Source organism: Thamnophis sirtalis, unplaced genomic scaffold (assembly GCF_051295495.1).
Source record: "Thamnophis sirtalis isolate CommonGarterSnake01/CBP01778 unplaced genomic scaffold, rThaSir2_p1.2 scaffold_14, whole genome shotgun sequence".
Classification (NCBI taxonomy): domain Eukaryota; kingdom Metazoa; phylum Chordata; class Lepidosauria; order Squamata; family Natricidae; genus Thamnophis; species Thamnophis sirtalis.
Window position 1 is genome coordinate 28,846,140 of NW_028261394.1, and position 14,449 is coordinate 28,860,588.

At 44.0% G+C, this 14,449-nt stretch overlaps 1 protein-coding gene across 2 annotated transcripts in view; it reads right to left on the bottom strand.

Annotated features, from left to right (window-relative positions):
* Window positions 1-14,449, bottom strand: part of BBS2 (Bardet-Biedl syndrome 2) — a 39,655-nt gene that overhangs the window by 6,879 nt on the left and 18,327 nt on the right. Inside the window, exons 6-13 of one of the 2 annotated variants that reach the window (XM_087729120.1) lie at window positions 13,569-13,673; window positions 11,569-11,655; window positions 10,669-10,804; window positions 8,594-8,733; window positions 7,047-7,194; window positions 4,903-5,074; window positions 2,422-2,551; window positions 897-1,028 (exon numbers count right to left, since the gene is read on the bottom strand). In XM_087729120.1, coding sequence (XP_087585246.1) covers window positions 897-1,028; window positions 2,422-2,551; window positions 4,903-5,074; window positions 7,047-7,194; window positions 8,594-8,733; window positions 10,669-10,804; window positions 11,569-11,655; window positions 13,569-13,673 — 1,050 coding nt within the window. The remainder of the gene's footprint in view (window positions 1-896; window positions 1,029-2,421; window positions 2,552-4,902; window positions 5,075-7,046; window positions 7,195-8,593; window positions 8,734-10,668; window positions 10,805-11,568; window positions 11,656-13,568; window positions 13,674-14,449) is intronic. The other variant, XM_087729122.1, reaches the window with a different exon arrangement.

Here is a 14,449-nt window from a genome sequence, read left to right on the forward strand (position 1 = left end):
TATGAGGGTACAGATAAACCTTCAAGTGGCTTCAACGAGGACCAGATGACTGCCAAGAATATAAATTCTCCCCAGCCATTCAGTCAGAACTGAAGAAGCTTCTTGGCTGAGAAGTGAAACATTTTCAAAGGGGGGGGGGGGGGACCCAAGAACATCCAGTTGCCTTTTGGAAAAGCACCTTGGGTACAACCATGACCTGGGTGATTAAGAATCTCCATAGACACCCATACCTCCAAAGTATAGCAACACTTTAATCAAAAGGAATGGCAATGCTTTGCAAACCCATAAGTACCTGCATTCATTATTTATGACAAACCAGTCTTCACAAATGAAAGCTGCCGTCTTGGAGAGAAACTCTTCACGGCTGCTCCCCCTGCATGAATTCTGGTTCCCTCAAGGAGACCGAGGAAGGACTTATTTCCCAGGTTAATTGCAACATAGCAATAGCACTTAGACTTATATACCACTTCATAGTGCTTTACAACCCTCTGTAAGCATGTTGTCCCCAACAATCTGGGTCCTCGTTTTACCCACCTCGGAAGGACGGAAGGCTGAGTTAGGATTGAACTAGTGGCAGTGGGAAGAGTCAGCCTGCAATACTGCATTGTAACCACTGGGAAAGAAGGAAGGAAGGAAGGAAGGAAGGAGGGAGGGAGGGAGGGAGGGAGGGAGGGAGGGAAGCAAGGAAGCAATAGCAATAACAATAGCACTTAGACTTATATACCGCTTCACAGTGCTTTACAGCCCTCTCTAATCGATTTAAAGAGTCAGGCTGAGTCAACCTTAATCCTGGTGGGATTCGAACTGCCAAATTGCAGGCAGCAGAAGTAGCCTGCAGGACTACTCTAACCACTGTGCTCTTAAATGAGACATAAATGAGACAAGCACGAGAGTACCTCTCCACTGGAACTCATTCGGATGCCCAGCTGTCCCGTGTCACGCAGGGAGGTGAAGCAGACCTCCAGCGACTCGTTCTGCATCTCCACATCCTCAGGTAGCAGGAAATTTTGTTTTATCCACACGACACCCTTGAAGTGTAAATCCACAGGGGGTGAGTTTTGAGAACAAGAGTGGGAGGGAAACAAATGGCAATGCCCTGATGGGTTTCTGGGGATTTGCAGCTGATGCCCCAGACACACCTGCAGTTATCAAGAAGTCTCAGGAATAAGAAGACACAACAAGTAGTCCTCAATTTATGACCATTTGTTTAGTCACTGTTCAGGTACCATGGCACTGACAAGTGCCTTATGACCTTTTTTCACACTTTTGACTGTTGCAGCATCCCCATGGTCACGTGATCAAAATTCAGACACTTGGCAACTGACTCACATTTATGACGGTTTGCAATGACGTATCAATATGTGCCGGGGGTCATATGATTCTCTTTTGCAACCTTCTGCTAAGCAAAGTCAATAGGGAAGCCCAATTCACTCAACAACCATTTTAATAACTTAACCACTGCAGTGATTCACTTAACAACTGTGGCAAAAAAAAGGGTGTAACAAGAAGCAGAATTCACTTAACGAATGTCTCACCTGGCAACAGCAATTCTGGGTTCAATCGTAGTTGTAAGTCAAGGATAACCTGTAGCTACTGCTTTCTTTTACCATCTTTAGATTCAAAATTGGCTCACCTCCATTCTGCCTTAGATCCTTCTCCTTAGTCCTGTGTGTCTCTTTCTCCCCCCTTCAGCCTTCCTGTTACCAACCACAAGCTAAAAGTCCTGCTTAGCAATCAGTAGAAGCATCTATCAATTATCTGCAATAGCTCTTGGTTAATGGAGGCACCAGGCACATCCTTGTAGCCCTTACCTTAGAAAGCAAGTATTAAACACTACATTGCTGAATTGAATTACTATACTAAAGCATATTAAAAAGCAGAGACATCACCCTGCCAACAAAAGTGCGTATTGTCAAGGCGATGGTTTTCCCAGTTGCAATGGATGGCTGTGAAAGTTGGACCATAAGAAAGGCTGAGCGCTAAAGAATGGAGGCCTTTGAACTCTGGTGCTGGAGAAGACTCCTGTGAGTCCCTTGGACTGCAAGGTGATCCAACCGGTCAGTCCTGGAGATCAACCCTGACTGCTCTTTAGAAGGCCAGATCCTGAAGAGGAAACTCAAAGACTTTGGCCACCTAATGAGAAGGAAGAAGAAGAGGCTGGAGAAGAACCTCATGCTGGGAAAGATGGAGGGCAAAAGAAGAAGAACGGAACGACAGAAAATGAGGTGGCTGGATGGAGTCACTGAAGCAGTAGGTGTGAGCTTAAATGGACTCCAGAGGATGGTAGAGGACAGGAAGGCCTGGAGGAACATTGTCCATTGGGCCGCAATGGGTCGGACATGACTTTGCAACTAAGAACAACAACAAAAGCGTTTACAACAACCCAGCTGGGGAAAAAAGAAAGGAAGGAAGAAGACTTACCATCTGCACCTTCTCACCCAAAGTGAATTTTACAAAACTCAGAGGCCTGTTTGCAGAGTCCGGGCTGCAGAACGAATACATCGAGAAGTGAGGGAGCTGCCGGGATAGCTCGAAAACATGGAACTGTGTGCTGGGAAAGCATGACACAAAATCATCAAGGCGGCTGAAGAAATGGACTCGTAATCATTTACCTTCTCATCAAGGCCATCTAGGCAAACCTTGGTTCTTTCTATGATGCCCTGATCCTGACACTCGTTTCACATTCACATGGGCGGGAGGGGGAATGAATGCCGATGATCACCTCCATTTTGTTTTCTCCTTTTTTAGTGTTGCATCCCTCTTTGTGCTATTATTGAAAATGTCTCTCATGCCCACACTGCCAGATAGCATAAGGATGTTCATCAAGTAATTTTTCTGGAATAACATGATGTTTCTGGGACTCTGAACTCTTGTTTTAAAAGTTTGTGTATCTCATGAGTGAATTGTAGATGCTTAAAAGAACAAGAGATGAGTACATTCAAAGCCCAGGGACAGGTGGAGATTTTCAGATGCAAATGAGGGGATGTAGTTTCATTACTTCGCAGCCCCTTTATATACCTTCTCTTCCTGCTGCCTAAGAATTAGGAGTTATTCCAACTCACACAAATTCCCTAATATCCTGCATGCCTCATACTTCCTTCTACTGGCAAGACTGGGCTAAAAAAAATGCACACGGAAAAACCACATGAAATATTTTATACCTCTGCATAGGCCGCTATTAAGTTCCAATTAGGTTCTCATTCAAAGGCAAGATTTGGAAGGAAACTACTGTTTTAATTGTGAAAGGGCTGTCGAATATACTTACCTGGATTCTCCAGAATTCAAAACTTTTTGGAAATGACAGGTGGGGAAGACAAGGGGAAATGTGCTGAGCAGTCTCAACTGAAGTGACTGCACTCAAATTTAATTTTTATGCATAAACACACACACATATACATATATATATATATATATATACATACATACATACATACATCTGTCATTTCCAAAATCTTTCAATTTCGGAGAATATATGATAATATATCATAATTATATCAGATAATACCAGATAATATATATCTGTGATGAGTGTATTTAACAGATGAACAGAGTTGGAAGGGACCGTATAGGTCATCTAGTCCAACCCCCTACCTAAGCAGGAGACCCTCCACCATTTCTAACAGATAGCAGTCCAGTCTTTTCTTGAAAATCTCAAGTGATAAAGCTCCCACAACTTCCGAAAGCCACTTCTGTTCCATGCGCTGATTGTTCTCAGTGTGTCAGAAAGTTCCTCCTTATGTCTAGATTGAATATCTCCTTGTTCAGTTTCCATCCATTTTTCTTAGCATCATGTTTCCCCAAAAATAAGACAGGGTCAACCCCCCCCCAATAAGTACTTGGCCTTATTTTCGGGGAGGTCTTATTATTTTTGGCTGCTGCTGTGTTGCAATATTATCCGGGGAGGTCTTATTTCCCAGGAAACAGGGTAATTCTTACTAGTGTAATATGAAGAATTTCCCTACAAGATCCTTCTGACCAAGTTCCAAACTACTACTAGATTCATTGTGAGCAAGGGAGATCCAAGAACTGACATAGAAGGAATATCCTGTAGCATAATTTAGCTGTCTGCATAGATACATTTATTTCCTTTACCATGAAAAGCCAAGTATGAATCTCAACCCATCTGCACCCCATGAATGGCCTGAAGATTCTAGCTCTGTAATATTTATAAAACAGCAAGTTTGGTATAGTGGTGAAGGCATCAGGCTAAAAACCAGGAGACACTGAATTCTACCCTGCTTCCCCGAAAATAAGACCTCCCCGGATAATAACCCCAATTGGGCTTTTGAGCACCTGTGCTAAAAACAAGCCCTCCCCCAAAAAATATTGCAGCACAGCAGCAGGCATGAGGTGACCATGCTTGCCGCCTCCTGCACCTCAAAAATAATAAGACCTCCCCGAAAATAAGGCCAAGTGCTTATTTGGGGGGGTCAAAAGAAGATAAGACCCTGTCTTATTTTCAGGGAAACACGGGTAGTCCAACCTTAGGCACAAAGTCAGCCCTAGAACCATGGGCCAGGCATTTTCTTTCAGCCCTAGGAAGGAGGCAATGGCAAACCACTTCTGAAAAACCTTGCCAAGAAAACGGCAGGGGCCTGTCCAGGCAGCCTCCGAGAGTCAGACATGATTGAACAGAAGAAAACAATAATCTATCCACCGATATACAGCATTTGTTCTTTCAAAACATTAAAAAAAAAACCTGGCACTTGTTGACTCAAAAACTCGCCTGAGGGCTTATCCAATATGAGATATTTCTCTCTGCGTTTGGATTTTCCCGACTTCTCCCACATAATTGAGGGTCCCTGTTTCTCTAATACAAGCCCAAGAGCAAAAAGGCTTTTGAATCCATCAGAGGGGTTGGGGGGGGAGAGGCAGTTGATGGTAAACTTGCCCAGCCCTCACCTCTTCTTGTATCCAACAAGGGCTTTGATGTTCAGCTCCACCGGGATGTCTTTCGGGGGGCAGAGGGGGATTTTTATGTTGCTCGAGAGGTTCTGAGGAGTGGGGTGGATCACGTGGCTCTCGTTTTCAAAGATGCCTTCGGCGAAAATCAGCACCGCTCGGATAATCGTATCTTAAAACGAAAACAAAGACATTCCCTCTTTGTCAGTTTTAAAGGTTCTAACAGATGTAGGTAAGATGGGATGGATGGGTACGTAAGATGGGATGTGGTGGCTCAGTGGCTAAAATGCTGAGCTTGTCGATCAGAAAGGTCGGCAGTTCGGCAGTTTGAATACCTAATACCGTGTAACGGAGTGAGCTCCCGTTACTTGTCCCAGCTTCTGCCAACCTAACAGTTCGAAAGCACGTAAAAATGCAAGTAGAAAAATAGGGACCACTTTTGGTGGGAAGATAGCAGGGTTCCATGTGCCTTTGGCATTTAGTCATGCTGGCCACATGACCACAGAGATGTCTTTGGACAGCGCTGGCTCTTCAGCTTGGAAACGGAGATGAGCACCACCCCCTAGAGTCGGGAATGACTAGCACATATGTGCAAGGGGAACCTTTATCTTAACAGAGGTAATCCTCGAGCTACGACCATTATGGAGCTTGCTCATTACAGTTCCGTGCCCTGGCAGTCATTAAGCGAGATTAAGAATACTAGGATATTTATTCAGTTTCAAAGCTATTCTCCAGGATAGAAAAGAAGTCAAAATTATCACTGCTGCCATCACCAAAAGCAACCAACCAGATATTTCCCTTGTGGCCTCAAGTTTACTATGAACATAGAACATAGAATCATAGGGCTGGACAGGACCTCAGAGGTCTTCTAGTCCCTAATCCAGGAAGGAGACCTCATACCATCCAGGTCAAATGGTTGTCCAGTCTCTCCTTGAACACCTACAGTGATGAAGCACCCACAATTTCAAGAGGTCAGCTGTTCCACTAATTAATTGTTCTCAGGTTGGATCTCATCCTTTCAAGCATTTTGCCTCCAAACTTTTTATCATCTTTGTTGCTCTTCTGCCCACACTTTCTAGGGTCTCAGACCCCATGGACCTACTCAGGTTAATCTCTTGCCTTTAGATGCTGTCCCTTAAATTTTAAGGGTCAGCTATTCTCCATGCATAACAACTGTCAACTCTGAAGCTAGCCTGGCTGAGGCCATCTTTGAGGCTTCATCATTGCCATAATGGAGATGTAGGATAGGAAGTGGGGAGTAGAAATACCTGGGATTTTGTAGCCAAAATAAAATAATTTCCTCTGGGAACCAAGGACGTTCCAACAGGTGGCTGAAGAGAGGAGTGAAGTTAAAAGCGCCTTGATTGGACATGTGATAGATTGTTTGGGGGGAAAGGGGAAAAACATTTACTGTATTTTTCAGAGTATAAGACGCACCAAGATTTTGAAGAGGCAAATTAAAAAAAAAGTTTTTGCACTGCACATCTTCCAAAAATGGCCCCCTTTTTGCACAAATGGGCTCAGTTTTCATCAAAAAAGGGCATGCATAGCCTTTAGGAGGCTTATAGAGTACTCCGAGGGGGCTGGGACAAAAACAAACAAAAAACAGCCCGTTTTTTGCTCGTTTTTGCCCTCCCCAGCCCCCAGGAGCACTCTGGAAGCCTCCTAAAGGCTATGCATGGCCATTTTGGTGAAGGGGGCGGGGTTTCGGGAGGCCAAAAATGCTGTATTCAATGTATAAGATGCACCCACATTTCAGCCTCTTTTTTGAGCGAAAAAGGTGCATCTTATACTCCGAAAAATACGGTACTTTTAATTAGGTGAAAACCGCAGGAAAATTTAAGAGTCGGTTTTCACCAGCCTATGATATATCCAAATAAAACTATTTTTGAGGAACCTACCTGCCTTGGAGTTCTGCTTGCTATGGGAGTATTACTTGCAACCCTGACAACAACCCTATAATAGATGTGTTCCTCTGGCCCAGAGAGATGCTCAGATTCTTAAGATCAGGCCGAAAGATCAGTGAAAGGTGCAAATGTCTGAGTCAGATCAAACAAGCACCTTCCTCAGGTGCTCACAGCGAAGAAATTATACATATGTACTGAGCCTGTACCAACAAATGTTGGCTGCTAATTCCGACTTACCATTGGATGTGGATATGCAGAGTTCTACATGAGCAGATTCGGTTTCCGATCCCAGATTGACGGACAACGCAGTCTGGAGCTGTGTGTTTGCCGGGATCACACCCCTTTGCCCATCCATCTCATTTACCTGAGTGTTCAGTTCCACCTGCTTTAAAACAAAATGCAGGCCTTATTCGAAATGTTGGACAATGTATAGAAATACATACAATCGGCTCTACAACAGGTAGTCCTCGACTTACAACAGTTCATTGAGTGACCGTTCAAAGTTACAACAGCACTGATAAAAGTGACTCATTGTTCTGACCGAGGCTTCCCAAGAGCATGAAGTCCCGACAAAAACCCCTTTTATTAATTTGCTGTGAATTCTGCTTGTTCACATCCAGCAAAGTCTTTCAAGGGAGGATTTACAGTAACAGACCTCATCTGGCTTGGAGAGCTGCCAGGCAGATATCTGCAAAACTTGGCAAAGGATTTCGGAGAGCCATGAACCAATGAAGCGAACTAATTGTCTCCTGCAAACTACACTCTCCTTTTGCTCCTCTTTTATTTCCTATGGGAGGGCCCATTCATCGTCCACCTGTGGCCTTACTCCCAAGTCAACCCCTGTTCTTTAGCTGTTCCCTTTGTCTGGCAACTCTGCGCATGCGCACACTGAGAACAGGCTCCAGCAGTTCATCTGCCTCACTGAGATCTGACTCTGAAGGCAGCTAATAACTGGCATAAGGCTCTGGCCCCCTCTCTGCCTACGACACAGAGCCCTCATCAGAGCCTTCCCCAGACTCCAGGACTGGCCCAGGTTCTTTCCCAACCTCCTCACTCTCCGAATCTGTTGCTAACTCTGCTAGCCGCTGCCAGGCCACAACACTCATGACTATTTTTCACATTTACAATCTTTGTGGCAGCCCCATGACCATGTGATCAAAATTCAGATGCTTGGCAAATGGTTCATATTTATGACCATTGCTTTGTCCCAGCATCCCCCTTTGCAACCTTCTGACAAGCAAAGTCAATGGGAAGCCAGATTTATTTAACAATCCTGTTACTAACTTATCTATTGCTGTAATTCGCTTAACATCTGTGGCAAGAAAGGTCATAAAACTGGGGCAAAGCTCACTTGACAAATGTTTCACTGAATCCCAAAAAGGTTGGGCTGAATTGAAGTCAAGGACTACCTGTAATTGCAATAGCTTTGCCATTAGCACTGATAAAACATGTTTATACTTTGCTTTCACAGAGACAGGAAGCTCCCAAACTGGCCCCAAATGTTACCTACCGAAGACACTCAAATTTCTTATGACATAATGCCAATTGCTCCTCTCTGTCAACATTCCAAATTTACAAAGAGAGGAAAAATTTATTTCTGTTGTTGTTGTTGTTGTTGTTCAATCATCATTCTTCATCAGCAAAATAGAATATGGACAAAATAAAGTAAGAAGTAGAGTTTTCTTTAATTCCTGAACTTCTAGCGTCCAACTGCTGAAGTTGTACTTGCTTGCTTTCCTACAGGCCAAGATCGGTTCTAGATTTTCCATCTTCACATAAATTACCTTTGAATTTTCTTCATAGTTTCGTAACTCAAGGAGCAAGTTCTGCTTCTTCTGACTAAGCCCTCGAATCAGATCTTGCTCCACACTTGTGTCCATCAGCCTTCCTTTCATCTCTTGAGTCCCTGGCAGGTACCCTCGCACTGTATAGAAACAAAGACAAGAAGTGTGTTAAGTCTCCTCTTGAAGTTCTTGATGGAGAAAAGCTGTCATTGGACACACAGCAGTGGTTCATAAATAAGGGAGAAGAAATGGACCATGTATTTAGTCTGACCTAAGCACAGATTAATAAAAATTTGTAGGATAAACCTGTTCAATCGAAACCAACAAAAGGAAAATGGTTGCAGGAACTGGGCATGGCTAGTCTAGCGAAGGGAAGAACCAAGGGAGACAGGATGGCAGTCTTCCAATATTTGAGAGGCTGCCACAGAGAGGAGGGGGGTTGACCTGTTTTCCAAAGCACCTGAAGTCCAGACAAGGAATAATGGATGGAAAGTGAACAAGGAGAGATTCAACCTGGAAATAAAGTGGAATTTTCTGACATTGAGAACAATCAATCAATAGAACAGAAGTTGCCTTCAGAGGTTGTGGAAGCTTCATCACTGGTGGCTTTCAAGAAGAGATTGGATTGCCATCTGTCAGAAATGCTGTAGGGTCTCCTCCTTAGGCCAGGGGTTGGACTAGATGACCTACAAGGTCCCTTCCAACTCTGTTAATCTGAGAGCTAATCTGAGATTAAAAGGGCATCTCTACAGTTTGATATCCAGCTTGTTATTCATCCTGCTGAAGTTCCACAAAAACTCTTCCAATATATAATAAACAATTGTCCGCACCCACACGCACAAACAGAAATACCCCAATTAAAAGACAAGTCAATTATAGGTAGTCCTCAACTTACAATCGTTTGCTTAGTGACCATTTCAACATCACTGAAAAAGTGACTAATGACCCATTTTCAGATTTAACAATTGTCGTAGTATCCCCGTGATCACATTATTATCACATTATTCAGATGCTTGGCAAGTGGCATATATTTATGACCTTCTCATGATGGGGAAGCTGGATTCACTTAACAGCTGTGTTAACTAACTTAACAAGTGCAGTGACTCACCTAAGAACTGAAATGAGCAAGGTTCAAACATGGGGCAAAACTCACCTAGCCAATGTCTCTCTTTTGGGCTCAATTGTGGTCATTAAGGTGAGGACTACCTGTACCCTCAACTAAGTAAAGTGCCTTATTCCAAACACTTGCCTACTTCATCACGTTGGGATGCAGCCAGAAAACATTATCTGAATTCAGGGCTGAGTGAAGTCCCTTGGCTAAGAGCGCCAAGGAAAGCTACCAGTCGCCGAGCTCCCCCATCACCACGGCGCCTCTTGAATATGAGAATGCAGCCCTGGGAAGGAAAGCAGGACCCACGAGGACGGAGAGGCGTCCAGGGATGAGATTCAGCCGGTTTGGACTGGTTTGGGCAAACCGGATGTTAATTTTAATCTGGTTTGCCGAACCCGTAATTACAAGAACCGGCTAACGCCGCCCACCCCACTCCTCTCCTCCCGAGAGTCTTCATGGAGCCCGTTCATCATGCCAGGAAAGTGCAGGGCCCAGGTGGAGGCTCTGGGAGGGCGAAAAACGAGCCTACTGGAAGTACCGGAAGCCTGGAAACAGACCTGGGGGAGGCTGTTTTTGCCCTCCCGGAGGCTTAAGAAAGGCCTCCACAGCCTGGGGAGGGTGATGCATGCACCCCTTCTGCTGCCGTGGTGCAGGAAGCCAACTAGGCCACGCCCACCCAGCAACTGGGCAGAAAACCGGTTGGTAAAATTTTTCAATCCCACCTCAGCAGACGGCCCCCCAAAGTGGAACCCAGGTCTGTTTCTCTCTCTTTTCTCTCTTTCTTTCTCCTTCTCTCTCTCTTTCTCGCTCATACAAACACCCACCACATGCTTGTCTTAGGTAGGGCTTGAGAGATCGGGTTTGTTCTTAGAGCAGCAGAACATTCTGCTTCAGAACAGCCACTCACATTGTTCCCACTCCTTGTAAATGAAAAAAGCCTTGAAATTTGCAAAGGCGTTTTTACCTTCACCTTCAACCGAGCAGCAGATTAATTGTGTACTTCCATCCATCCTGTAGTCTCCCTGCACAATTCCCGCGATGGAAGAAGCAAAGTTGTCCTTGAAAATGACTTCTCCAGTTCGATCGTTGCGCACGTCAATCTGCAACACAGATATTCCCCGGAAGGCATTCAAAATGGGAAGACCAAAGATCAATTTTTAAAAAATTAAATGAATATACATTTTATGTAAAATCTTCTAAGTCAAATCAAGATGTTAGAAATTCAGAACAATTAGTTTACAATCTAATCCTTCTTTTTCCTTCTGTGTATTTAGTTCCATAGAGGGACGCAGTGGCTCAATGGCTAGGACGCTGAGCTTGTCGATCAGAAAGGTCGGCAGTTTGGCAGTTCGAATCCCTGGTGCCGCGTAACAGAGTGAGCTCCCATTACTTGTCCCAGCTTCTGCCAACCTAGCAGTTCGCAATCACGTAAAAAATGCGAGTAGAAAAATAGGGACCACCTTTGGTGGGAAGGTAACAGCGTTCTGTGCACCTTTGGCATTTTGTCATGCCGGCCACATGACCACGGAGACATCTTCGGACAGCGCTGGCTCTTCAGCTTTGAAACGGAAATGAGCACCACCCCCAAGAGTCAGGAACAACTAGCAGAAATGTGCAAGGGGAACCTTTACCTATTTAGTTCCATTGCAGTTATTCCATGATCTTCAAGCACACACAAAGCAATTTTAAGAAAATAGCCAAACTAAACACTGGCTCTTCATATCTGTCTAATAATGTTCATTTGGTCTGCTGGCAGCCAATGATTTCTTCCAACAATGCTAGCAGAAATCTAAACCAGGCCAACAAGTTAATCTTTAGGATAGAAGCAGGGAAGAAGGTGAAATACAATCTTCTTTATACTTACCTTCCCATTGGACCAGCCAGTTATCAATTCACAGACGCCGTCGGAATTAATATCAAAAGCATCAATGCACATCGCCTGATTTTTAGACTGAGGGGGGAAAAAATGGATCTATGAGTAGCAAGCAGGTCACCCTAATCTTTTCCCACATCTAGTGGAGATATACTGATGCAAGAGAGCAGTCAAGATGATGAACAGCTATGACTCTAGATTCACTCTTGACTCTAAGCCTGAGTCCAAGAACATCTCCTTGTAACAGTAATAATGAAACACCTTGGACATATGAAAAGGTGGCTTTTATTTTCCCTGAATAGATGAAGTTTTTGTCCCAAAGGGAGAACAGACTAACAGAGTTGGAAGGGACCTTATAAGACATTTACTCCAACCCCCTGCTCAAGCAGGAGACCCTACAGCATTTCTGACAAATGGCAGCCAAATCTCTTCTTGAAAGTATCAAGTGATGAAGCTCCCACAACTTCCGAGGGTAATTTCTGTTTCATTTATTGATTGTTCTCACTGTCAGAAATTCCCTCCTTATATCTAGGTTGAATCTTTCCTATATCACCTGAGTTGGATCTTCAACTTCTTTCTAGCTCTCAGTTACGTGTCTGTCAAGACTTCAAAATTCTCAACAAAGCAAGTTTAGAATCTCGCCTACAACAAGACAATGGCTAGAGTGATACAGGAGAAGGGTAGATTGAGCCTGAAGGTGGGGTTAAACATGTCATCAGTCTGGTGTCAGACCTGGAAGCCATCGGGCCTTCAGGCCTGCCACATTTTCTACTGTGGGAAAATGGGAGGGGGATTATATGGAGTAGGGGAGATATATATATATAGTCATAACAACATTCCTTTCTCAGAGAGTCACCTGCACCTGGAGGGGTGTGACTGGGAGGCATCTCCAGTTGGGATGGTGCCTGGTTGGACCATGTGACGGACATGTGGGTGCTGGGCAGGGACTTGGACTTTCACTTGGGTGGGGAAAACCTGGAAACTTTCAGATTTGGGTTTTCCCAGATGTGCCAATATGTCATCTCTCATAAAATGGAACCCTGAGGAAACTCAAGCCTCGGAGTCTTCTTTCATTTGGGGTCTTAACTGGATCCCTGACATCTGGAGTCATTGTGTTCCCACAAGAAACCCAAGTCCAGCCCACCCCCATGAATTCCGATGACCCTTATCTAGCACCAATTTAGCTTTGACCATTAATTGACCAGATTCTTGGGTATAGGTAGCATCAATAAACCTTTCTGTAGGAGAGAGCCAAGCTACGTCTGAGGGAGGAGTCAAACGCATCATCAGACTTGAGTCCCTTCAAGCCCACAAGAGATCTAAGTCCGGCCTTCCTTGAATTCCACTGACTCTTATCTATTGCCAATTTCTTTGACTGTTAGTAGTTCAGATTTTCATAGACAGCTTTAGCATACGATACAACCTATATATTAATTTGAACTGTCTGGACTCCTGGATTCCAGCACTTGACATTTACAGTGCTTTGAAATCAACATTCAGAAATGGTGAGTGGGTAAACCTGACAGGTTTACCCAACAGATTTAACCAAGTCAGTTAAAGAGCAAGGGGCTACCTATGCATCAACGCAATGCCTGATTAATGTTAATCTTGAATAAAACGTTGTGACGGATGAACTAAAAGATCCTTCCTAGCTCACACGTTCTAGGCCTCTGTGTGTGTTTACATCACCCAATCAGAACTGGACAGCATCCAAACTGAATGGAAGAGGAGGAAGAGGAGGAAGTGGAGAGGGAGAAGGAAAAGGAGAAGGAGGAGAAGAACATCCATGTTGTGGCAGTACTAAAAAAGAAGATGGCATGTACAAACACATGATGAAAGCCCTTGATGCGCATAAAAAGATAGGAGGCGACTTCAATTCCATGGTAGTGGCTGCCATCTGGATCTTTTTGACTGCAGATTTCCAGCAAATATACATTTCTCGATGCTGGATATTCCAGCTGTTCTGAAGTCTCCAATTTGATCATACTAACTTTAATTCTCCAGTAGCGTGCTGTCTGGTTATAAATGCCCACCGTGCCATTAGCAAGGGCATAGCCGAAGCGAGTGGGGCTCATCGACGTTAGGGCAGTGATGATCTGGAAAATGAAAGTAGGTAGGTAAACAACTGTTGTTGAACTAAATAATCAAGCCAACTATTTCTATGGAATAAAACTGCCTTTGGCTAAATCAGACCGATATTGGCAGTTTCGTGGCATTTTGAAATTAGCAGTTACAGTATTCATGCCCATTAAATTAAACCAGTCTTAATAAAACTCACCTTACCAGTATCAACACCTGCACTGGAAAGATTTGGCTAGTGCTGAATCCAGCTGTGATGTGGAAGGCTGATATATGATTTATTCTATTTAATATTTTATTCGTTTGACATCATTCAGAAAACTTTACAAGGGCTCCAAATTGTTTTTTCCCCACTGCTTTCTTCCCTGTCTGTTCTTACTGTCAAAACTCCATGGAAAGAGGGAGTAGGTGGACAGGGAAATAAGAATATCCCCTAATCATTTTTTGTTGGCACTAAAAGCCCTTAATCTGGAAGTAGCCGAAGTTTTTCTTCCACATTTTAAATTAGCATGAAGTTGCTGTACTGGAACCAGTGCAAGGGAGAACAGCTGAGTGGGAGCAGCCCAGAAGAGGGGTAATTTCTATAGGGCAGAGGAGATCCATAGGCCAAATCAAGCTCTCTGCCTGCTTGCAGTTATGAAACACCGAGAAGTCTGAGATCTATTTTCATTTTTTTTTAAAACACGTTATATGGCTCCTGAGTTGTATGATCTTTCTGGAAAGAAAATACAGTATAGGGAGTCCTCAAGTTACAGCAGTTCGTTTAGAGACCCTTCAAAGTTACAACGGCACA